General features: G+C 39.5%; 1 protein-coding gene across 7 annotated transcripts in view; it reads left to right on the top strand.

Annotated features, from left to right (window-relative positions):
• The window catches only part of BCLAF3 (BCLAF1 and THRAP3 family member 3), a 64,854-nt gene extending 43,396 nt beyond the window's left edge, over window positions 1–21,458 (top strand). For 2 of the 7 annotated variants that reach the window (XM_036841058.1, XM_036841055.1), the window contains exons 9-13: window positions 4,071–4,185; window positions 6,911–7,009; window positions 10,898–11,053; window positions 12,184–12,357; window positions 20,420–21,458. In XM_036841058.1, coding sequence (XP_036696953.1) covers window positions 4,071–4,185; window positions 6,911–7,009; window positions 10,898–11,053; window positions 12,184–12,357; window positions 20,420–20,449 — 574 coding nt within the window. In that variant the 3' untranslated portion in view covers window positions 20,450–21,458. Of the gene's footprint in view, window positions 1–4,070; window positions 4,186–4,654; window positions 5,283–6,910; window positions 7,010–10,897; window positions 11,054–12,183; window positions 12,358–19,651; window positions 19,680–20,419 lie in introns of those variants that run through there. The other 5 variants (XM_036841061.1, XM_036841056.1, XM_036841060.1 and 2 more) reach the window with 4 other exon arrangements.
• Window positions 21,459–23,729: the final 2,271 nt, after the last annotated feature.

The following is a 23,729-nucleotide window of genomic DNA, read 5'->3' as shown; positions in this document are numbered from 1 at the left end:
CACCTGAGTTCAACTCCTGGCTCTGTAGATACCTAGCTATGTGACTGACCTTGGGCAAGTTACTTAATCTCTGTTTCCTCAGCGTAAAATAGAGATAAGAATTATACTTACCTCACGGTAGTGGTGAAGATTAAGTAAAGTGATGCATGTAAGCTACAGAGAAGTTGGTCAGCATTAAGTATTATTAATGTTAGCTTTGAGGATGGCATTGTAGGGTGCAAAAATGTTTTCCTGCAAGGTGTCCTTTTCTGGATCTGTTGAACTGTTTTATTCGTATTGGATGGCTGGTGTGGCATGGTGGAGCCATGAGGTGTTTTTTTTTTTAATGCAGATATTACTGACCATAAAATTCACCTTTAGAAAGCGAAGAATTCAGTAGTTTTTAGTATAATCACAAAGTTGTGCAACTATCACCACTATCTAATTTCGAAACATTTTCATCACCCCAAAAAGAAACCCTGTACAATTAGTTGTCACTCCCTATTTCTCCGTCCTCCCAGCCCGACAGCCACTAATCTACTTTCTGTCTGTATGGATTTGCCTATTCTTGACATATAATTGCAATCATATAACAGGTGGCCTTTTGTGACGGGCTTCTTTCATGTAGTATAATGATTTTTATGTTCCTCCATGTTGTAGCATGAATATTCCTTTTATGGCCGAATAACATTCCACTGTGTGGATACACCACATTTTGTTTATCCATTCACCGGTTGATGGATATTTGGGCTGTTTCCACTCTTTGGCTATTATGAATAATGGTGCTGTGAATATTTGTATGCAAGTTTTTGTGTGGCTATATTTTTCACTACTCTTCTGTATATACCTAGGATTGGAATTGCTGGTTCATATGATAACTATGTTTAACTTTTTGATGAGCTGCCAGGCTATTTCCACAGTGGGTGCACCATTTTACATTCCCACCAGCAGTGTATGAAGGTTCCATTTTTAACACATCCTCACCAGCAGTTGTTATTGTTCATCCTTTTAAAAAAATAATATGGAAGCTTTAATCTCTCACTTTATCCTAATTCAATTTCCTTGTTAACATAAGAAAAACATTTTATCCTTTTATCTTAAAAATTCAATTTATCAAAATTGACCTCATTAATATTTTTGCATAAACCTTTTTAATCAAGTCAGTGTATAGATTTCCATAGAAATTCAGAAGAAATGAAATATGAGGAAATTATAAATCATAGGATGTAGCTATTTCCCTCCTGTGTGATTTTTGTTTTCCCCTTAAAAGTTGTATGCAGACTCTGTGTCTCTGTTTGCTCACCATTGTATTCCTACTGCCTTGGGCTCAATTCATCTTTGTTGAATGAATGAAGACTTTCCAAAGGTGTAGACAGGACAGAAGATACTGAAATTGTAATGCATTTAGATCTTGATCACTTTTTATTCCCTGATACCTTAAAACCTTTCCCAAGCAAGCCTCACACCAGGGCATTCTGTCTTGTCTCTAAGACCCTGTTGTTCTCTATTTTTTCCCACTTTCAACCAGTCTCTTACCCTAAAGTCTCCATGTCTCCTGCTGACACACTGTTTCTCCCTCTTGTCACCAGCATTACTAAGTTCCCTACACTGTCATTGAGGTGCTGTGTTATACGGGCGTGGTGTGTGTGTGATAAAGCAGCTTCAAAATAGTATCAGTAGACTTCAAGAGGACATTAAACTGCCTAGATTTTCTTTTTAGCTAGGCAAGTTATAGAAAACATCAGTTTTTATTTTTGCTGTTGTAACAATCTGTAATCTACTGAACTAGAGTTAACTTTATAAAGATCATTTATTCATCTATTCAACAAATATTTATATATTAATGTCTATGTTCTAGTCAGTGTTCTAAGCACTGACTTAGAACACTGAATTTGCACCATTTTAAGCATACAATTCATTGGCATTAAGTACATTCACAGTGTTGTGCAACCATCACCACTACCCACGTCCAGAATTTTTCATCTTCTCAAACAGAAATTCAGTACCAGTTAAACAGTAACACCCAACCCCCAGCCCCTGAGGCCTCTATTCTTTCCATCTCTATGAATTTGCCTATTCTGAATACCTCATACATATATAAGTAGAATCATGCAATAATTGTCCTTTTCAGTCTGACTTATTTCACGTGGCATAATGTTTTCATCCATGTTGTATCATGTGTCAGTATTTCATTAAAATAATTTATTCCTTTATAAGGCTGAATAATATTCCATTGTATGGATACGCCACATTTTGTTTATCCATTTTTCTGTTGATGGACATGTGGGTTGTTTCCATCTTTTGGCTATTATGAATAATGCTGTTATGAACACCGGTGTTGTTGTTTTTTTGATTATAGCCATCCTAGTGGGTTTTAAGTAGTTTCTTGTAGTTTTGATTTGCATTTCCCTGATGACTAATGATATTGAGCATTTTTTCATGTGCTTTTTGTGTGTCTTCTTTGGAGAAATATCTATTCAAATCCTTTGCCAATTTTTAAATTGGATTATCATATTTTTATTATTGAGGTGTAAGAGTTCTTTATATATTCTGGGTACTACCCGTTCATCAGATATATGCTTTGCAAAGAGGATTTTTTAGAGTCTACTGTTTTGTTTATAGAAGTAGTACATGCTAATGGTGAACATTTGGAAAAATATAGTAAAGTATAAAAACAAAAATATAAGGCATTCTTAATTTCACCAGTCAGGGATGATTACTGTTAATATTTAGTACATTTCCTATCATTTATTTTTTTCTGGGCATATATGTGTATATTTTAAGCAAGTGAAATTATTCTCGGTATATGACTTCGCCCCCTACTCTTTTGACTTACTATCATATCATGAACATTTTGACAGAATATGGGGTTTTTTAACATTTCAAAAAATCCTGAGTGGCTATTCCATGTCAGGTTCTGGGGTCAGAGCCGGGACCACAGAACGAACCATCCACAGTGCCTCCTGTGAAGGGATCGCACCTTGCTTGGTGAGAAGGTACACCAGTAGTTACAAACACTTGTGAAGACCCCAAAGTGCCACATGTGCACATAGCAGGGACACGTAGTCCACCTCAGAGGGGTCTGGGAAAGCCTTCTTGGAACAGGTGCAGGTGGGGCTAAATCTTGAGGTTGATCTGAGTTGGAAGGAAATTACAGCAGAAGGCACCCAATGGGCCAGTGCGTGGAGGCAGGCGAGGTTGTGGTGTGTGCCGAGAGCCGCATGGAGCTGATGTTCCCGCAGCTCTGTGTGGGTGTTGCAGAGATTGGGATGGAGCAGCTGGCAAGGCTGCAAGGGCGTGCGCCGGAAGAGTCTTGGGGGCCAGTGAGGAGGAGTGTGGATTTTGTCCCCATGTCACTGGGGGTCCTGTGGGAGGAGTGTAGCAGGGCCGAGGCCGTGAGCCGTTTGTTCGCCACAGAGCAGGAAGGGTCTGAGGACCACTGTGGGAGAGGTGGGGTGTGACAGGGAGAGGACCCCCCCAAGGGCTGTGGGAATGAGGCCCCGGGGTTAGAGGAGAAAGAAGCCCAGGGAAGGAGCTCCCTCCCAGGTAGGGCTGGCCAGGAATAGCCCTTGGTGGCCTCTGGGCCTCACTACAACAGGAGAGGGGAGCCAGCAGTATCAGAGGCCCCAGCTCTGCCAGTGAGCAGGCCTGAGCCGGTCACCCGCCTCTTCTCTGGAGCTTTCACCACTGAGTCTCTTGGCAAGGGGGGCTGTCCCGTGCTGCCAAAGGCTCAAGAGCCGTGACTATCTTCCCTCAGGAAACATATGCTCTACATATGTATGGTTTCGGGGGTTACAGCCCTAGGAAGCCTGTCCTTGGACTCCAGATTAAGAACCCTGGTCCTAGGAATATGGTTTTCCCCCTATCACTAACTGCCAACTTGGCTAAATAATGTTTTTTGATAAATGAGAGTTTTAGCCCTGGTAAATATTATTTGTAATTTTAGTAGTGATAGATCATTGAGATTTTTTTTTTTTACTGTTGCGCTGCTTTAATTGTTTCCAAAGGGTGTAATTTGATTTCTCTTGTTTATTTGTTGGATAAATGTAAACTAATAAAAGATTCTTATTTTCTCTCTTTCATTTTATTAGGAGCGATCAGCATTCCAGTTTTTCAAGGTTGAAGAATACCCATGTTGATGGATTCCAAAAACCTACATGTTTGGTAAAATCAAATTTTAGAAAATTTATTCAGAAACCTTACTTGGTAAGATTGCAGTTCCAACTTTTTTATTTTTGTATGTTCCATTTTCCTTCTCACATGAATCTATAGGTACAGGGATCACCAATATTTTTCATAATGTTTGTAACTGTTCATTAAGTAAGTGTTATGATTCTGTTTTTCAGTGTTAAGATTCTGTTGAGGCTTATAGTTATTATGACCAAAGAAATGATCATCTCATTTGATTTATCAGGATTTTATTGCACTTATTATAGTACTAGCTTTCTTAAGTTTTTTTGAAACAACTTTATTAAGGTATATTTTACATAGCATAAAATTCACCCATGTAAGGTGTACAATTTAATGATTTTTTGTAAATTTACCAAGATGTGTAACCATCACCATAATCCAGTTTTAGGACATTTTCGTGACCCCTATTAGAACCCTCAGGCCTATTTATTTATTCCGTGTTCCCACCCACAGCTAACAACTAATCTACTTTCTGTTTCTAAAGATTTGCCTTTTCATAGGGCAGTTCACAGAGTGGCAGCTGGCTTCCATAAGAGCAAGCAAGTGACAGCTAGAAAGATGGAAGCCAGAGTCGATTTGTAACCTAATCTCAGAAGTGACATCCATACTTCGACCATACTCCATTTGTAAGAAGCAAGTCACTAGATACAGACCACACTCAAAGGAAGGGAATAGCGTGAGGGCCTGGATACTGGAAGGTGGGGATGATTGGGAGTCTGGTCAGAAGCCGCCTGGTACAGTCTTCCCACTGGCCCCCAGTGATTCACATCCCTTCATGTGCAAAATACACCCCCTCCCTCTCAAGGTCCCCCAAAGTCTCATCTCATTACATGTGTCTTTATGCACTTATTCAAATGTATAGACTTAGCATAAACTCAAGATGACTACTAGGAAAAGGGTTTTATATGACTTTTCTTAAACTGGGGAGAGAAATAAAGGTGTGAAAGAGGAAGATTTGTGAGAAGTACAGACTCCATAGCAAATGGAATAAATAGAAGGTTATAAGACTATTCATTTTGGAGAAAGAAACCGTCTTCAAACTGGGCCCCATCGGGCTTCCCTGGTGGCGCAGTGGTTAAGAATCCGCCTGCCGATGCAGGGCACATGGGTTCAAGCCCTGGTCCGGGAAGATCCTACATGCCGCGGAGCAACTAAGCCCGTGCGCCACAACTACTGAGCCTGCACTCTAGAGCCCGTGAGCCACAACTACTGAGCCCACGTGCCACAACTACTGAAGCCCACGCGCCTAGAAGCCTGTGCTCCGCAACAAGAGAAGCCACCACAATGAGAAGCCCGCGCACCTCAACAAAGAGTAGCCCCCACTCACCGCAACTACAGAAAGCCCGCATGCAGCAACGAACGCCCAACGCAGCCCAAAATAAATAAAAATAAAAATAATTAAAAAACCAAAGGAAGCAACCACCACCTTTAGGGAAGAAAGCGTAGAGCTCTAGAAGCTTAGAGAAAGGCCGCTGTGAGCTGGGTGTGGACCTCCGAGGAGTGGGGGCTGCCCAGCTGGAGCTGGCTGTGTCAAAACAACAACAAACAAACTGGAGGCTGAACCAAAGGACCACTGCCAGGATGAAAAGCAGAACAACAAGCGTACAGGAAGGAGCAACCCCGCCTCCTCTCTTCCAGCCTTCCAGTCTCCCTCCAGTGTCCCTGTGGGCGGGATCTAAGTGGGAGCTGGCTTCAAGGACTGACTCCCAGTCCAAACCCCAAGTCGAGTATAGAGTGTGAGTTGGGAGTCTGAGACAAAGCTTAGGTACTAAGCTGCACACATCCCATCGGGGTGCACTGGTAAATGGAATAGACAGAGCAGCCCCCAGGAGCCCACCACCAATGATCCCGTCCCCTCACCTGATGATGAAGTGTGACCCATATTAATGCTGACTGAAAAGATGCTTCCTATTTGATCGAATGGCTTCCTGAATGGAGGAAAATCAGCCTGCGTGGATGCCCACAACGTGTAAATATTGTACCAAGAATGTTATCATAGGCATACTAACATTTAATCTTCACAGAATAGTCAGTTCTGCTAGAACGCAACATAGGCATTCTTAAAAAAAAAAAATGGGCCCCATCTTTTCTGCTCCCATCAAAGGTTTCAGGTTCTTTGTAATTACAGTCTTAATACTCTGCCTTCTGACACTTTCCTAGTCATGGCAGGAGCATCTACTCAAAGCAGGTACCTGATTCAGCAGCACCTGCCTCCTATAGCATTGAGAATTTGTGTTCTCAGACAGTGGCAACTCTTTAGCAACTCCTAGTAATAATGGGTTTGTTTCTCTTCTGGATGCCTGAATAAATACTAGATTTACAGTCCATTTTCTAAAAGTCACCCATTGTGTTATACAGGAGTATGTATTTCGTATTTCTCACATTCATGAATTAAACCAACCCCTCACAATCTAGCATGGGTTACATGAAGGAAGATGTGTGTATGTTCATACAGCTAAGCTACATGCTACATGTTTTGTGTTCTTAATCCCATGCATTTAAAACGTGTATTTTTGGGGGACTTCCCTGGTGGTCCAGTGGTTAAGACTCTGTGCTTCCAATGTAGGGGGAGTGGGTTTGATCCCTGGTCGGAGAACTAAGATCCCACATGCCGCACAGTGTGGCCAAAAACAAACAAACAAACAAACAAACAAAAAACATGTATTTTTTGAATGGTAAAATGAACTTTTAAAAATAAAATTTAAAGTATATTAACCATACTAATACTTTTTTCATGCAGAATTATCATACTATGCAGAGAAAAGACGTCATTACTCACAAACCATTTGGAATTGAGGGAAACCATCAAAATACAAGAGGCTTTAGAAGAACTTTTAAGGTAGAGTGTTATTCTCCATCTAATTCTAGCTTTGGGTGTTTGCTTTGAACATAATGTTCTAAGTGTTAGTAAATTAAAAGCTCTTTTTGTTATATTTCAAATAGTAGCTTTAAATTAGTATTTCTGGATTATAGTTAACTGTAATCAGGTTAATGATGACCCCTTTCCTCAGGACTTGATTTTCAAATATTTTTTTTACCAGTGGAACCCTTTTTCAAATATTACATGGAAACTCAAACGCATAAAGCAGATCCAGATGGAGTGGCTCTAGGTGGAGAGGTGGGCAAGGTCCCAGACCTTCCCTTTAAGCCTGCCTCTTTACCTCTAAGATGTAAGCGCATAGCTATAGAGCCTTCTTCAGGATTCAGTGATTGAAAAACCCTTCCCATAGACACACAACCCTCAGAGGCCTTCTGGATCATCAGAGAAAGACTCTGGTCCAACATGCTTTGTTAAAGCATATTTCATCACATTCTAATTATTTGTACAGCTATGTCTGATGTCAGTGATACTTTTAATCAATGAACATGTTTGTTTTTCCAGAACACTTCATCCCCCAGACATATGGAATAAGAATTATAGTGCAAAGTATTGTGTTTCTCTCTCCTTGCTCTCATAAGCTGAGGTGCTTTTTAAATCCATTTTGACTGAATTTCGTGCTTATGATAGGTCCTTTTTTCATATTTTTCCACTCCACAGTGTCTCTTTCCCCTCCCCCCAAAAAGAAAAGAAAAGAACCTGTTTTGGGGTTTTTTTGTATTTTTTATTTATTTACTTATTTTTAAACCTATTTATTTATTTATTTATTTATTTGGCTGCCTTGGGTCTTTGTTGCTGCGTGCAGGCTTTCTCTAGTTGTGGCGAGCGGGGGCTACTCTTCACTGCGGTGCACAGGGTGCGCGGGCTTCTCACTGCGGTGTCTTCTCTTGAGAAGCACGGGCTCTAGGCGCACAGGCTCAGTAGTTGTGGCTCCCGGCCTCTAGAGTGCAGGCTCAGTAGTTGTGGCGCACGGGCTTAGTTCCTCCGCGGCATGTGGTATCTTCCTGGACCGGGGCTCGAACGCGTGTCCCCTGCATTGGCAGGCGGATTCTTAACCATTGCACCACCAGGGAAGCCCAAGAACCTGAGTTTTTTTTGGTGAAAGTAGCAGGCAGTCTGGCTAGAGTAGCTAGCTCATTAGGAGGACGTTAGTATGAGCAGAAAGGTAGTATAAATGATCTCCAAACCATAGACTAGGAGTGTACTTGAGTGATCTTCTGTTAATACCTTGGCTTCCTGAGTCAAAATTCTTGATGTCAAAAGATTTTTTTCAGGGAATTCCCTGGCCGTCTAGTGGTTAGGACTCCACTCTTTCACCGTGAGGGCCCGGGTTCAATCCCTGGTCGGGGAACTAAGATCCCACAAGCTGCGTGGTGGGGCCAAAAAAAAAAAAAGATTTTGTTTTTTCAGTGGGAGTAACACAATTTGTAGCCATAGCATAGATAACATTTTTAGCCAGTGGTTCATGTACCTAAAAGCATGTGTGACATTAGGTTTTCAAAAATAGCTAGGGCCATAGACTGTATAAACATGTTTTGGGACTTCCCTGGTGGTCCAGTGGGTAAGACTCCGCACTCCCAATGCACGGGGCCCGGGTTCGATCCCTGGTCTGGGAACTAGATCCCACATGCATGCCACAACTAAGAAGTCTGCATGCCGCAACTAAAACATGCCACAACAAAGATCCCACGTGTTGCAACTAAGGCCCGGCGCAGCCAAATAAATAAATATTTTTTTAAAAAACATGTTTTATACCATCTTTTTTTTTTTTTTTTTAAACATCTTTATTGAAGTATAATTGCCTTACAATAGTGTGTTAGCTTCTGCTTTATAACAAAGTGAATCAGTTATACATATACAATATGTTCCCATTTCTCTTCCCTCTTGCATCTCCCTCCCTCCCACCCTCCCCATCCCACCCCTCTAGGTGGTCACAAAGCACCGAGCTGATCTCCCTGTGCTATGCGGCTGCTTCCCACTAGCTATCTATTTTACATTTGGTAGTGTATATATGTCCATGACACTCTCTTACCCTGTCGCATCTCACCCCACCCCCTCCCCATATCCTCAAGTCCATTCTCTAGTAGGTCTGTGTCTTTATTCCCGTATACCATCTTTTAATCTCTTAAGTAATGAGGCATAAAATCAACTAAAAATGTAACGTCTGTATAACTTAGAGACAGTGTAGGTGGGCATTCAGATTTAAGTGTTTCCTACATGTTGCACTTCTCATTGGTCAGATATAGTCAATTGTAGTAATTTTTCTAAGACTGTTATAAGATCTAGTTCCTGTTACCCATTCTCCTTAAGGGAAAGGTCTTTAACATTAACTTATTTAAAAAATGTTCAAAATATGTGCATTAACCTTTCCTCTTGACCAATCATTTAAAGCTGTGTAATGTTATATGGTTGTTTCAAAATTCACAATTCTTTATAGTAAAGCAGGGGGAAGAAATAATCCTTCCTAAGAAAAGTAGCTCTTTCATTAAAATTTACTTTTTACATAAATTGTACTAATTCAAAGCCAGATAGTAATCACCTTATTAGATATGTAAAAATGGGCAATGTAAATCTCAAGATTAGCCCTGATGTATCAAGTTGGTGCAGATAGTTTTAACAAAATTATAGTGTCTCATTATAATTCTGTTTTACCTGAAATTGTTTGTAGTCTTAAGAAAATAATTGGAAAATAGGCCTGGCATAAATACGTTTTAATAAACTTTTGTGTGTCATTATGCATAACATGCCCATTTGTTAAATCATTGTGGAAAGAAGAATCTACTTAATTTTTATAATTACTCCTTTGTAAGATACCATTTGTACATGTCCCACATGGGACACACACAAATATTCATTGTCCTCTATGTCTATTGTAATATTGGGCAGTACGCAGGTCAGGAAATGTCTTGTTACGTATAGCTCTTATCTTGAAAATATGTGCTGTAGTGGGATTTTTATGGTAAAGAAAGACTGACTCAAAAGTACTGACAAGAGGGACTTCCCTGGTGGTCCAGTGGCTAAGACTCCATGCTCCCAATGCAGGGGGCCAGATTCGATCCTTGGTCAGGGAACTAGATCCTACATGCCACAAGTAAGATCTGGCACAGCCAAATAAATAAATAAATATTTTTAAAAAAAAGGTACTGGCAAGAGTAAAGTTAAGAGAGTTTTTGATTCTTTTTTTCAATTTTTTAAATTTATTTGGCTGTGTCGGGTCTTAGTTGCAGCATGCGGGATCTTTCATTGCAGCACACGGGCTCTTCATTGTGGTGCATGGGCTTCTCTCTAGTTGTGGAGCGTGGGCTCTAGAGTGCAGGCTCAGTAGTTGCAGCACGTGGGCTTGGTTGCCCCACGGCATGTGGGATCCTAGTTCCCCAACCAGGGATTGAACCCTCGTCCCCTGCATTGGAAGGTGGATTCTTAACCACTGGACCACGAGGGAAGTCCCAAGAGAGTTTTTGATTCTTAAATAGATGTTGATACTTAATGTCTTCCCCCACCCAGTTGGGATTTGATATACTTCACTATGAATCAGAAGGATAATTTTGAGGTTTTTAAAGTTGTCTTTTTCTTAGTATGATAAATTTCAAGAATTTCAAAATTTAACTTAATAGTTTTAAAAATTCATTTATATAAAATATTTTTTAAGTTATTATTATGCAAAATGAACTAGGAAGCTAGTTTGAGGAAAACATGCTTTATTACCATCATTAACCTTTTCCCTTTAAATATCTGTAGTACCTAGAATTAAGGGCAGCTCTAAGTTCCAGACCTTTTCCCCTTTCTTATACTAATAAAATAGACTTGGAAGCTATAGTTTTAACATTTAATTTTTTTTTTCCTTTACAGACCAACCTTAGAGGTGGCACATTTCAGCCCCAGTATAAATCAGGCCTAGTACAGAAGAGCTTGTGCATTCAGGCTAAATATCAGCGTTTACGGTTTGCTGGTCCAAGCGGATTTATCACTAATAAATTCAGAGAACGATTACTGAGGAAAAAAAAGGTTAGTTGGATTATGATCATTTAAAAATGCTGACTGACTTTTGAACTCCTAAAGTATCTATGTTTAATAGATAAATTCAGTTTGTAATGTAATTTTGACTTAAGAAACAACCTAGATATCAGTGTTCTTATTGCATGATAATTGAAGAATGCCTTAGCTATTATACCTCAAATACTTTGAATATGCTAGCTGTTTGAACTTTTTACTTTAGAATTTCTGTTGTATGGTTAATCTTTGAAATGGAAAATCAGGTAAAGACTTTTAGCTGATATATTTTAGCCTGATACAATGTGAATTTTCTAGGTACCAAAAAATATTGAACTGACTACATAAAAAGGGTACATAATTACAAAATACACTAACTTTTCTTTTTTTCCCATTCATTTATGTTTTTTAATTGTGATAAAATATATATACCATAAAATTTGCCATTTTAACCATCTTTATACAATTCAGTGGCATTAATTACATTCACAGTGCTGTGCAACCGTCACTACTATATGCTAACTCTAACTATTAATAAAAAGTTTCATTACTTGATAATTTGGATTGCATACTCTTTTAGTTGTGGGTTGATTTTATTTAAATTCACCATGTTGGTATTTGAAAATGCAGCATAAATATCATATAAAAATAACGTCTGCAAATTATATTTTAAATGAGAACAATAGCATTACATTTGTTGAGGCATGTTTGTCAATTTTTGACTCATTTTTGTTAATAATTTGGGGCTAATATTTTCTTCTGAGTAGATGATGTATATCTAGTGTTTCTATCAAATAATCTAATTGTGGTTTTATACATTTTCTAACCTTCAGCGTTCCCATAAATATTCATGCTTGTGAAGACTTTACACTGAGCTTACTTAGTGATTTTAGTAAAACTTATTTTTTAAAAGATGGACCAGTAGAATGGAGTTGACAACTGATTTTTTTTTGAAGTTTTAGTGTTGAATAGAATATCTTCTCTAACTTCTCCCACCCCTCAATTTTAACTGAGTGCCTTAAAAGAGGTTTTCAGTTTCACTGTGTATATCACTTTTGGTGTTAGGAAAGCTATCTCTTGTTTAAAAACATGAATGTAACTGGAGTCATTTTCCCCTCTCATACACCTCCCTATGTTGGACCAAGGTGCTGCTTCTCTTCCTGTCTCATGTGGCAAGTTTCTTTGCAGCAGATCTTCTAGGCATTCATCCCCAGTCACAGGTGGCAGCCCGGCTGTTCTCAAGGAAGCTGGTCATTGATCCCCACTTGAGGAGGAAGGGTGAGGCAAGCCTTTTCCTCAATTGCGAGGTTGGGTTTCAGGTACATATTGTGTGTTTTTCTTCTGTTAGCTCTGTGCTGAACTTTGATTGTTAGCTTCATTTAGCTCCATTTTTACCTCTCTTCTTTAGATGATTTGGGGCTCCTGAGTGCTTACTTGACTGTCTGCCTCAGCCTGCAGTTTCTATATGCTCATTGAACTTGCTCCATTTCCTCATCCTTTTCTTTGCCTCAGCTTGCCCCATTCCTCCTGGCTGCCCAGTTCTTCCAGACCACATTGCCCGCCAGCCTCACTTAACAACCAGTAGAAACCAGACATCAAGCCTTCATTGTAGGACATAACAAGTGTGTCCTAGAAAGAGCCACAACCTGCTATGGGTCTCCAGGCTTTAGGGCCTAGGCTTTTTGTATCTAGAATGTAGCAGTTGCAGTTAGGGTCCTGGGCAGATCACAGCCTCACCTTCCTCTTGCCTTTTGCTGCCAACTGAGAGCTTTAGAAGTCATCGCCATACACTAGATTTTTAAAGAACCAGTGTCTACTACTCTTTTTCTTGGGTCTACCATTCTGGATGCTGCTTCATAGATGTTCATGTTGTAGCTAGTTTGACATGAGCTTTTCCAGCCTGGCTACTGTCAGTACCTGCAAGCAAGGCATAGCCAGGCTTTGTATAGATTTGTGTTTGAACTAGGCCCACCTCTGTGAGCATGGCATGAAATCAGGCACCCTACTATTAGCACCCTTCTGAACAGTTGGGCTCCACACTCTCCTAACCTTTAGGGAAAGGAATGAGGCATCACATCTGCTCTGTTTCTGCCAAGGTCTGAACTAAGGTACTTTTTTTTTCTTATTAGTTATCTATTTTATACATATTAGTGTATCCATGTCAATCCCAGTCTCCCAATTCATCCCCCCACCCCTCCCCCACCAGCACTTTCCCCCCTTGGTGTCCATACGTTTGTTCTCTACATCTGTGTCTCTATTTCTGCCCTGCAAACCGTGAACTAAGGTACTTACGGCTTACTTGGCCTTAGAGCCGTCCCAGTAGTATTGTGCTACCCTGGAATCCCATTCCATATGTACAGACTGACAATTTAGACCTATTACTCCATTTTACCTTGGCTTTCATGCCCTAAAGAAAAGAGGTGAAGGCCTGGAATCTTTGGTTTCTTCCAGTGTTGCTTCATCCCAAGCTTTAGCTTTGGGGGGGAACTTTGAAGGTCCTGCCCTGGAGAGAAGTCTTAGTCCAGGCAGCATCTGTACCCTGCTTTGGCTTTTTGTCCTACTAAGGAGTTCATTGTTTTCATTATTAGACCACCAACTAGATTAAGGATGCATGGTTAATTAATTAATCTAGGTGTCCTGGAACTTCTTGAACCTGAAATTAGATATGAACCTATGTATTTCCACATGCCTCAAAGTCCAGCAGGAAAATTTAGACTGGTCTTGTCTGGATTCCTCACTCCCCCACCATATTGAAATGTCTGGGCTGATCAGTCATGGCTTGAATTTCTTATAATGTTCATCTATTGTACAGTCTGGTTACTGTGCCATCAGACATGTGCTTCTTGTGTCCAGTGCCAAACAGCTTCCGGGAAGAGTTGGGGAGATCCTAGATGTGCCCCTGACATGTCCTCTTGTCCACTTACCCTAAAACTGAAGTAGCTCCCTAGCTGCCTACAAAGTAGTAAGATTCCCAAGCAGTATTAGTAAAATACAGAACTAAAATGCTTCCTCCTCATTCATCATGCACTTGTCATATTAACCCCATTCTGGCACCCAAATTCCATTTTATTATGTTTCCTTTCTCTTGGATTCTGTGCTTGGGGTGGAAGATGAGGAGATGGGAGAAATGTCGGTTACCCCCTGGAAAGAAGCTTGTCTTTTATCCACTGTCATTCACAAGCACCCCCATGAAATATTCTCTGCTCATCATAGAAAGTTTTCAGAAACTCTTGAGGGTCTGACTATGTACCAGACTAGGATGGAGAACCTATTCAGAATTCATGAAGCCCCCGCTGGGAACATTGCCTCTGAAAAACTTTTAGCAATTGTGTGTTTGGTCAGGAAAACGTGGAGTTCCTCAGCATCCTAGACTCTCCAGTAGTCCCCAGGTACCTGTCAGCTCGGGGCCTGCCAGAGCTCTGCCCCTGGATAGAAAGGGGGAAAGATACTGTGAGAAGGAAGTTAGAGACCGGGATTCATGGCTTTTGGGGTTGAAAAAAACCATGAAAGTCATGGGGTACAAAGACAGAACAGGAACCCAGATCAGATGAATCAGCAAGAACCTGTTATACTGCTGCTGTGTCCCTCGAGCTGAAGGATGCTGGGGCACAAAAGAAGTGATTATTGTGATGGTTGCACAACTCTGTGAATACACTAAAAACCATTGAGTTGTACACTTTAAATGGGTGAACTGTGTGGTATGTGAGTTATATCTCAGTAAAGCTGTTAAAAATAAAATCGCACTTGCTCTCCTCCCCAGACCACTGATATCTCCTCAGGGTCTGTAGCTCTCACAGCTAGCCAGCCAAGCTAGAAACTTGTCGTACTAACCCTCCCAGTTTTCCTTCTGACTGCGATTGTCCCAGGTGTTCTTATTTGTATCACTCATCCATTGCTCCATCCAATTCATTCATTTTAATAGCCGCATATCATTCCACTCTATGGATGTCTTATTTATTTCAGTGCTTTTCAAACCTCTTTTGCTTACATACCCTAAAATTATGAAAAATTATCTACCTCCTTGTACATTTTTAGGTTGGTATCTAATACTTTTTAATCATAAGTTTAACTTGTTATAAAGGGTAGAATTTCTGGCATATTATAAATAGAGAGTCTTAAATAAAACTGTTACATCATTGTTTTAAATCTCTTCAGTGAACCTGCACACCACAGGAATTTGGTAACTAACATCCATTTTTTAAAGTATGCAGACGAGCTGTTTTAACAAGTGGGAAATTTTACATCATTCCTTTTTTTTGCCTTGAATTTGGATTCCATTCTTTTTGCCCCATAGACTTTTATCTTTGAAAGTCTTTTATTGCTCACCAAATCAAATTTGACACATAATATTAATAGATTTCTGTGACTATTAGGTGTTAAATATTTCCTCTGGATTGAACGACCATTACAGTTGATCAAAATAACGTAAATGTATTACAGATTTTGTTAAGTATTGATCAGACAAAAGTTTTATTGGAAATGCATTTCTCTTTTCAATTAGTTCGGGTATTCATAGATAAATATTACTTAGTAGTAGTAGAATAATAGTGTTCAATTATCAATTCCATTTTTTCTTTTTATAAATGTAAGTCCTGAGAAACCTTGTTTATATGATTGTATAGATGGGAATGAAAGAACTTTTATTATAGCAATGCCACTCCATTCTTTGGACTCACTCTGAATTATAGGCCAAAAAGTCACTTAGTGATCTATCCTCAAAAAGTATTTTGAATGTTCTTTTACTGACAGCTTGATTTTGTCCTCCTACAATTAAACGAAAGCAAAGAAATGGAAAGCATCTGACTTGCAGAAGTATGCTATTTATTACTAGCTGCTAGGGTTGGTTCACTTTCTTGGCACCGTCACCAGTATTTCCAATTTCCTCCTCTTTTGGGGGGGGTCCCCAGGTAATGCAAAGTACTAAGATTCAGGATGAGAAGGTGTATCTTCCTAGTGTAAAAGTGGGAGGTAGGGAATCAGCCTTAACCGATTGTACAGGCAGGTTATTTTGGAAAGCAAACATCGAGAATTTGAAGATCTGGAAATTGATTCCCTCCAAACTGTCTGTACCCACATACTCACTGGAAAGTCTTCATATACCCCTAAGGGTATGTGTAACCCAGTTTGATGATTACTGACTTACTTAACCAAGCGTCTGTTGATGACTACAGGATAGTTTACAGGTTTTCATTATTTCCGTTAAACCACTGTGCCCATTGACATTTTGGTACCTTGCCATAGCTCCCTTTTTACTCATTTTTGTTCTTACCAGAAGTACATGAAAGTGCCTGTTTACCTGCACCCTAGCCAGCACTCCACATTATTAATCTTTATTATCTGTTGTCAGTTTAACAGCAGGAGATAGTTCTCATTTGCCTTTCTTCAATTATTAATGATGCAAACATATTTTTTATATTTTATTTGTCATTTGTATTTCTTCCCTCAATTTCCTTAGTTCTATGTTTTACCAGTGTTTCTGTTGAGGGTTGGTACTTTTTCTTACTGATTTTTAAGAGCTCTTGATTTACTGAGGGTATTAACGTATCATATATTTTGCTCCTATTTATTTCATGTTAGTTGGCTGTTTATGGTGGCTTTTACATTACAGAACTTGTAAATTTTCATGAACCTGTCAAGTTAATCCTATATGACTTTTAGATTTCCTATCATGTTTATGCTTATAAAAATTCCTTACTGTGTTTCCTTTAAGTGGTTTTGTGGTTACTTTTTTCAACATATAAATACTTGTTCCTTTTAGAATTTGTTTTTACGATACAATATAAGGGCAGGATCTGATTTTTTTCCCAGTAGATGGTCAATTTTTCTAACACCGCTTATTGAGTAATTTGTCCTTTCCCCACTGATTGAAAATGCCACCTTTACTGTATGCTACATTCTTAGGTATTCCTGGTCTGTTTGGGGAATCTTCGGAGCCTCTAACTTGCTCCCTTGCCTCCTGTGATTTGCTTAATCCGTCCCTTCACTAGTAACACAGTTATTGTCCCAAAACACAGTCTGAGTCATATCACTCTTGTGCAGACACCTTCCAAGGATTCTGTTGCTTATAAAAAAAGAGACCAGACTTGTTAGCCAGGTCCAGCCCTAAGCTGCCTTTCTAACCACATTTTTCCATGCACCCTGTTTTTTGGAGCATAATATATGTTTTCATGTATTTTTTTTTTTTTTAGAAATTCACGTTCTTTTATTTATTTATTTATTTATGACTGTGTTGAGTCTTCGTTTCTGTGCGAGGGCTTTCTCTAGTTGCGGCAAGTGGGGACCACTCTTCATCGCGGTGCGCAGGCCTCTCACCATCGCGGCCTCTCTTGTTGGGGAGCACAGGCTCCAGACGTGCAGGCTCAGCAATTGTGGCTCACGGGCCCAGTTGCTCCGTGGCATGTGGGATCTTCCCAGACCAGGGCTCGAACCCGTGTCCCCTGCATTGGCAGGCAGATTCTCAACCGCTGCGCCACCAGGGAAGCCCCTGTTTTCATGTATTTTTTAAAAATTTATTTCTTTTATTTTTGGCTGCATTGGGTCTCTGTTGCTACGCGCGCGGGCTTTCTCTAGTTGTGGTGAGCGGGGGCTACTCTTCGTTGCGGTGCATGGGCTTCTCATTGCGGTGGCTTCTCTTGTTGCGGAGCATGGGCTTCAGTAGTTGTGGCACACGGGCTCAGTAGCTGTGGCTTGCAGGGTCTAGAGCGCAGGCTCAGTAGTTGTGGCGCACGGGCTTAGTTGCTCCGCGGCATGTGGGACCTTCCCAGACCAGGGCTCGAACCCATGTCCCCTGCGTTGGCAGGCGGATTCTTAACCACTGTGCCACCAGGGAAGCCCGTTTTCATGTATTTCTGTCTTTGTTCCTGACGTTCTTTCGGCTAGAAATAGCCCCCTGATCCCCATTCTTTTCTTATTAAACCCTGCTTTCCTTTTATGACCCACTGTAAAGCCTTACCAAAGCCCCCTCTTTAGCTCTTGTTTCATTTGGTCTCTAACTGTTGCTGTTTACCTTCCTATTTCCCCAAACAGTCGATCAACTCCTTGAGGACAGAGGGTGCCTCATTAGCGTCATGTCTCCCCCTATTGCCTTTCATATAGTCTGTCTTTAAAAACGCTTGTTGAATGGACTCTAATCTAATCATACACACACACACACACACAGCCATAGCTCTAAAGAGTTAGTGAACAGCAGCAATTGTGTCAGGGGTCCCCAAGACCACCCCGGGTTCAGTGATTCGCTAGGAGGACTCAGAGGACTCAGCATGTGGTGGCGCTCGTAGCTGTGATGTTCCAGCGGAAGGCTGCACAGCACAATCAGCACAGGGAATTGGCGCACGGGCGAGTCCAGAGGACACCAGGTGCAGGTTTCCAAGAGTCCCCTCCCAGTGGAGTCACACAGGATGTGCCTGAGTCCCCCAGCAACGAGCTGCGACAACACGCGTGAAATGTTGCCAACCAGGGAGGCTCGTTAGAGACTCAGCGCCCAGCACTGGTCACGTAGGCATCCCCTGCCAGGCACATACCACATTCCATACCCAGAGCAAGAAAGCAGGTGTTCAGCATAGACCATGTTGTTTGCACAATTTATGCACTCATCAGTGGTGGGAACCCTCCTGAAATCTAAGTTCTTAGATGCCAGCCAAGGGCCAACCTTATAATCAGGACTTTCAAACGATAGCAGTCAGGTATGCTATATTAACTCTTTTCTGCACAGCCATATTTTTGAAGAGCTTATTTTCACAGATGGTAAGTGCCTAGAGAGAGGTGGAAAGGATCAGTATGTTAGAAATGGTCAGGGAATGTACGCTAAGTACTGTGATTTCTACTGTCTTCACCAAAGAGGTAGGTTCTAAGCTGAGTCATGGAGAGCAGGACTTAGAATGGGCTGCAGCCAAAGATCCATTTTTGGGAGTAGAATGTGGAGTTGGGTAGAGACAGGGGTATGCAAATTATAGAGGACCTCGAAATCTGGGTAGAATATAGAGGATGTGATGTGGTGACAGTAGGACATCTTCCTAGACTGAGAAGGAGAAAGTGGTGTTTGAGGCTGATGGCTGGGTGAGCAGGTTCTGGGAGGAGGCGAGATGCAGGAAGATCAACAAGGAAACAGTTGACTCAAGTGTCAAGTTATGAAAACCTAGAGGAGGGTGATGCTCATATGTCTAGTTCAGCATTCTGCTTAAAATAGGTTTTCAAATAATTGGAAGAATGCAGGGATCAATCCGAGAGATAGTGTAGAAGAAGCCATGTCAAGGGTGAATGTGATTCAGAATAATTCCACATTTTTATAAACAAGATATTTCAGTTGAAAAAGTTTTTCAGAATTATTATAGTTAGCGTTTCCTTTTACAATTGTTAGTAGGCAACAGATATTTTATTTGAAGATTAATGTAAATGATGTTTATATTATATAATGAGTAAAGAAATAGGATACAATGTATTCTGGCTCTGTTTAAAGGAATGATGTTGACAAAAATATATTTGCATGTATTTTGAACATTTCATTAACCAAAATAGAAAGAAGAATTTTCTATCAGTACTGTTTTTGTTTGGAATTAAACGTTTCCATACTAATATAAATGCCAAAAAATAAATCAACTTTTAAATTTCTTTCAGTTTTAATAATGTAAGATCCTAGTAAAAGGTAAGGATATATGTATTAATAAGTTTTTTAATGTCCCAGAAAAACATGTCATTCTACCATTTTTGCTCTTTTATTGGTTGCATGGTCCTATGTCCAGTTTGTGGTTGGTAATTTAACATTTTGCCTAGCATCACAGTATAGAATTCACATTTGTTATTCTTTAATCATAGTCTTATTGTTATTGTGAATTCCTTTTCCTGTGTTTATTGAAGCCATACATCTTCGTACATTGTAGGTAACCATCCAAAAGCAGGAAAGCTTTTCCCCCTCTAATAGCTTTCTCTGCTGTTACCAGTCATGCTAGAAGAGTCCATATAGTTTTAGAATTAGATACCATATGATGACAAAGATAAAGTACCCATTTGAGGTTGTACGTGTGTCACATCAGGCTCTGTTGTTGAGGGACTAAGGTTTAAGAGTCTTGATTTTTTGTCAGTGATGTCCCCAGTGAAACTTGCCCAAATAGCAGAATTCTGTTTTCATTAACTTACTAATACCAGCCTATCAAGTGCCATATATATTTTTTGTCCTACTGACTTATCATTTGATATCCGCTTTGATGTGTTTTGTTGTTACTTTGTGTCTTTCGGAATCCATATAGCTTTGTGGGGATCTTGAGTGCAAGTGGTAATACATTAATTAAAATATTTTGAAAATTGCAATGTAAACAAAACTCTAGCTCAGATGTTTTAACCAATGCTTCTTTTGAAGTCTGTATTTCTTTTGTTTTCTCTCAATAGGAATATACAAACATTGCCCCAGCAATCTAATCTGGAATTGTTACAAATGGAAATGACACTACAGGATGATATTTGGGAGCATCTTTTTGTCAAGAGTTAGAATTGGCACTAAAGCACTAATACTGTAACTATCTTGATAAAATAACTTTATTTTTCCGTAGTGGAATGCTGCAACTTTTTTACACTTAACAATTGCTTTTAAATTACAGTATTCAATTTAAAAGTTGTATTAACTACAGCTTCTTTTGCAAAAAGTCTCAAAAGGGCATTATTTGTTGATGCATTTTTCTCTGAGCATGGTTTCATAGAGAACTGAGTTATATCCAGACGTTTCTATGTTGAAAGTTTTGCTTATGTAATAAAAACAAAAACAAAAGTACCTGAATTGTATAGTGTCTGTACATGAAAGAACTTTAAACAGTGGCCTTACGTAGCAATTTTTATACCAGATTTTTCTTTTTCTGATGACATTTTGGCTTACAACTTGAAGTTTTCTTAAGCTTCTGAAGATCAAGGTCTATATAATTCATACATTTCATATTATGACATAAGAAGACGTAGGAAAAGGTGCTTCAAATTTTCCATCAGGTAGTTATGAGTGCACTGAATTTTTAGTAATTGGTTTATTCAGTTTTTTTCCACAACTATTTGCTCTTTTCCAACTTCAAAATGCTATTGTGGAAAATACATAAAGATTTTATAATCTGTATTCCATCTTACTTTCCCTCAGGGTAAGCTCATGCATATCATATTTTTAAAGGCTTTTAAAAAAAACTGACAGACAAAATCTCATATTCAGAAATTGTACTTTACTACTACAGCATTACACATTTTGCAAGCACATATTATAAAGTGTTTATTTTCAGTTCAGTTGTATTGAGTACCTACTATGTGTAAGATAACATTGGTAGGGTTTTAAATGATATTTTAGGTCTCAATACCTTATTTCTTTATGTTTTCTGTGTTCTGCTTAATAGTACATATACATTCCCAATTAAACTTTTGTGAAATGTTTAATTGTAATTAAATAAAATACTGTTGCTCCTTCTGCTTGAAGCAGTTACTTGCCAGTTTGTGAGAACATTATTTGAATTTCGTGTGAGAATTACAGCCCTTGGTAGGACCTGTTGATGTTTAAACCACTGTTCTGCACTTACAAAGACAGAACTTTCTGCATCAAAATCTGGTAAGAACTTAACTTTTTCATGACTGGATTATGAAAAATCTTATTGCAAACGTTTAATTTTTTAAACATGCCTTTAAAAGATAGAGTAGCCATTTCCTTAGTGGGTCAGCAGTAAGGGGGCAAGAGTGCTTGATGCATTAAAATTGGGTAATAAATTTAGATGGATGGCCTGTCTTATGCTGTGTACTGTCTCTATAGGTCAGGTTTTTTTTTTTACATTCCACTTATGGCAAGAAAAAAATGCATGCACACAGCAGTATGACAACTTTGTATTGTGTTAAGTACCCATAACATCTGCCTTATATTTTAAAATTATTTATTTCATTTATTCCCATACTCTGAGGAACAGTTATAAACCTCGAATAGTTCATCATTAGGTTAACGCATATTTATTGCACAGATTCTGTGCTAAAATTACAGCAATGAACAAGAGAACAAGACACATAGAGCCTGCCTTTATGGTACGTACAGCCTGATAGGGAAAATGGACATTAAACATAGAAATGTAACTTGGGGACTTCCCTGGCGGTCCAGTGGTTAAGACTCTGCACTCCCAATGCAGGGGACGCAGGTTTGATCCCTGGTAAGGGAACTAAGATCCCACATGGTGCTGGGCGTGGCACGGCCAAAAAAAAAAAAAAAAAAGAAATGTAACTGACTAAACAAAGTTGGTTCTCTAGCTCTATTTTTATTTATTGTAGCACTTAAGGGTAAAATGGTTGATTCAATATTAATCATTCCACAACCGGTTTCCTATTTAGGCATATTTGAATATACTTTTGGCACTGTCTCAAAATGCAAAAAGCATGTTATTTGCAAAATACCTATTTGTAGCATGGATGTATTTAGAAAATATTGAGTGCATAAGATCTAATGGCTAAAAAGAAGGGCTTGCTTTGTAATTTAAAGTATAAAATAAGGAGAGGGACCATGTCTGTTTTGTTCACCATAGCATTCCCAGCTGCCAGCATCCTACTTGATAAATGGTAGGAACTCATGAAATATTAGTTGCATGAATGAGTGACAAATAGACTATGTCTATTAGGAATTAAATATCTAATTTTTGTGTGGAGGTTGAACAAAAGGTTATCCATAGCACTTTTTATTGACTGGAAAGAATTTGAATTCTTGAATGCGTAAGACTTTAGAAGAAAAGTTATTTTGATAAGTCACATATCATTGCCTTCTCACCTTCCTCCTCTGTGTGGTAGGCCCTTCTCTGGCCCTGGAAGACAAAGGTAATAAGACACAGTTCCTGCTCTGAGACACCTAATCGACTGTTGGGGAAGAGATTCACAAAAACAAAGAACTGCAACCTATAGTGTGAAATGCTATACCGAACGTAATATACTGAAGGTTGAGAGAGAAATTGGCACTCCTGGTTGAGCATCCCCTGGTCACATTTCTTTCTTATTGGTTTCACAGACCTCAAGAGGCACTATTCCATTGGTGGTTTTGCTGGTTTTAAAATTTGATGGGTTGGGGGAAACTGGGTAAAGCATACATGGGATCTCCAGATTATTTCTTATAGCTACATGTAAATCTACAATTATGTCAATGTACATTTCAGTTTTTAAAAAAATCAGCCATAATCTTTTTTTTAAATTTATTTATTAATTTGTTTTTATTTTTGGCTGTATTGGGTCTTTGTTGCTGCTCATGGGCTTTCTCCAGATGAGGCAAGCGGGGGCCACTCTTTCGTTGCAGTGCGCGGGCCTCTCATTGTCTTGGCCTCTCCTGTTGCACAGTATAGGCTCTAGAGCGCAGGCTCAGTTGCTCTGCGGCATGTGGGATCCTCCCAGGCCAGGGCTCGAACCCGTGTCTCCTGCATTGGCAGGCAGATTCTTAACCACTGCGCCACCAGGGAAGCCCAGCCATAATCTTATCACAGAGAAAACTACTATAAATATTTTCGAGGATACATTTTTTTCTATTGGAAAAAACTATTATATTTACATTATAATAATCTATGTAGATGCATCATATGGACCATCTTTTACCCAATAAATCCTACATTTTTCAGTAGTTTTTAGAAAAAGGATGGGGATACTTTCAGGTGGAAGGAAGCAGGAAAAGTAAAGCTGGATCAGAAACTCTGCTTTTCCATTATCTGGCAAACTCGAT

Source organism: Balaenoptera musculus, chromosome X (genome assembly GCF_009873245.2).
Source record: "Balaenoptera musculus isolate JJ_BM4_2016_0621 chromosome X, mBalMus1.pri.v3, whole genome shotgun sequence".
Classification (NCBI taxonomy): Eukaryota; Metazoa; Chordata; class Mammalia; order Artiodactyla; family Balaenopteridae; genus Balaenoptera; species Balaenoptera musculus.
This window is presented reverse-complemented; position numbering and strand designations above follow the sequence as displayed.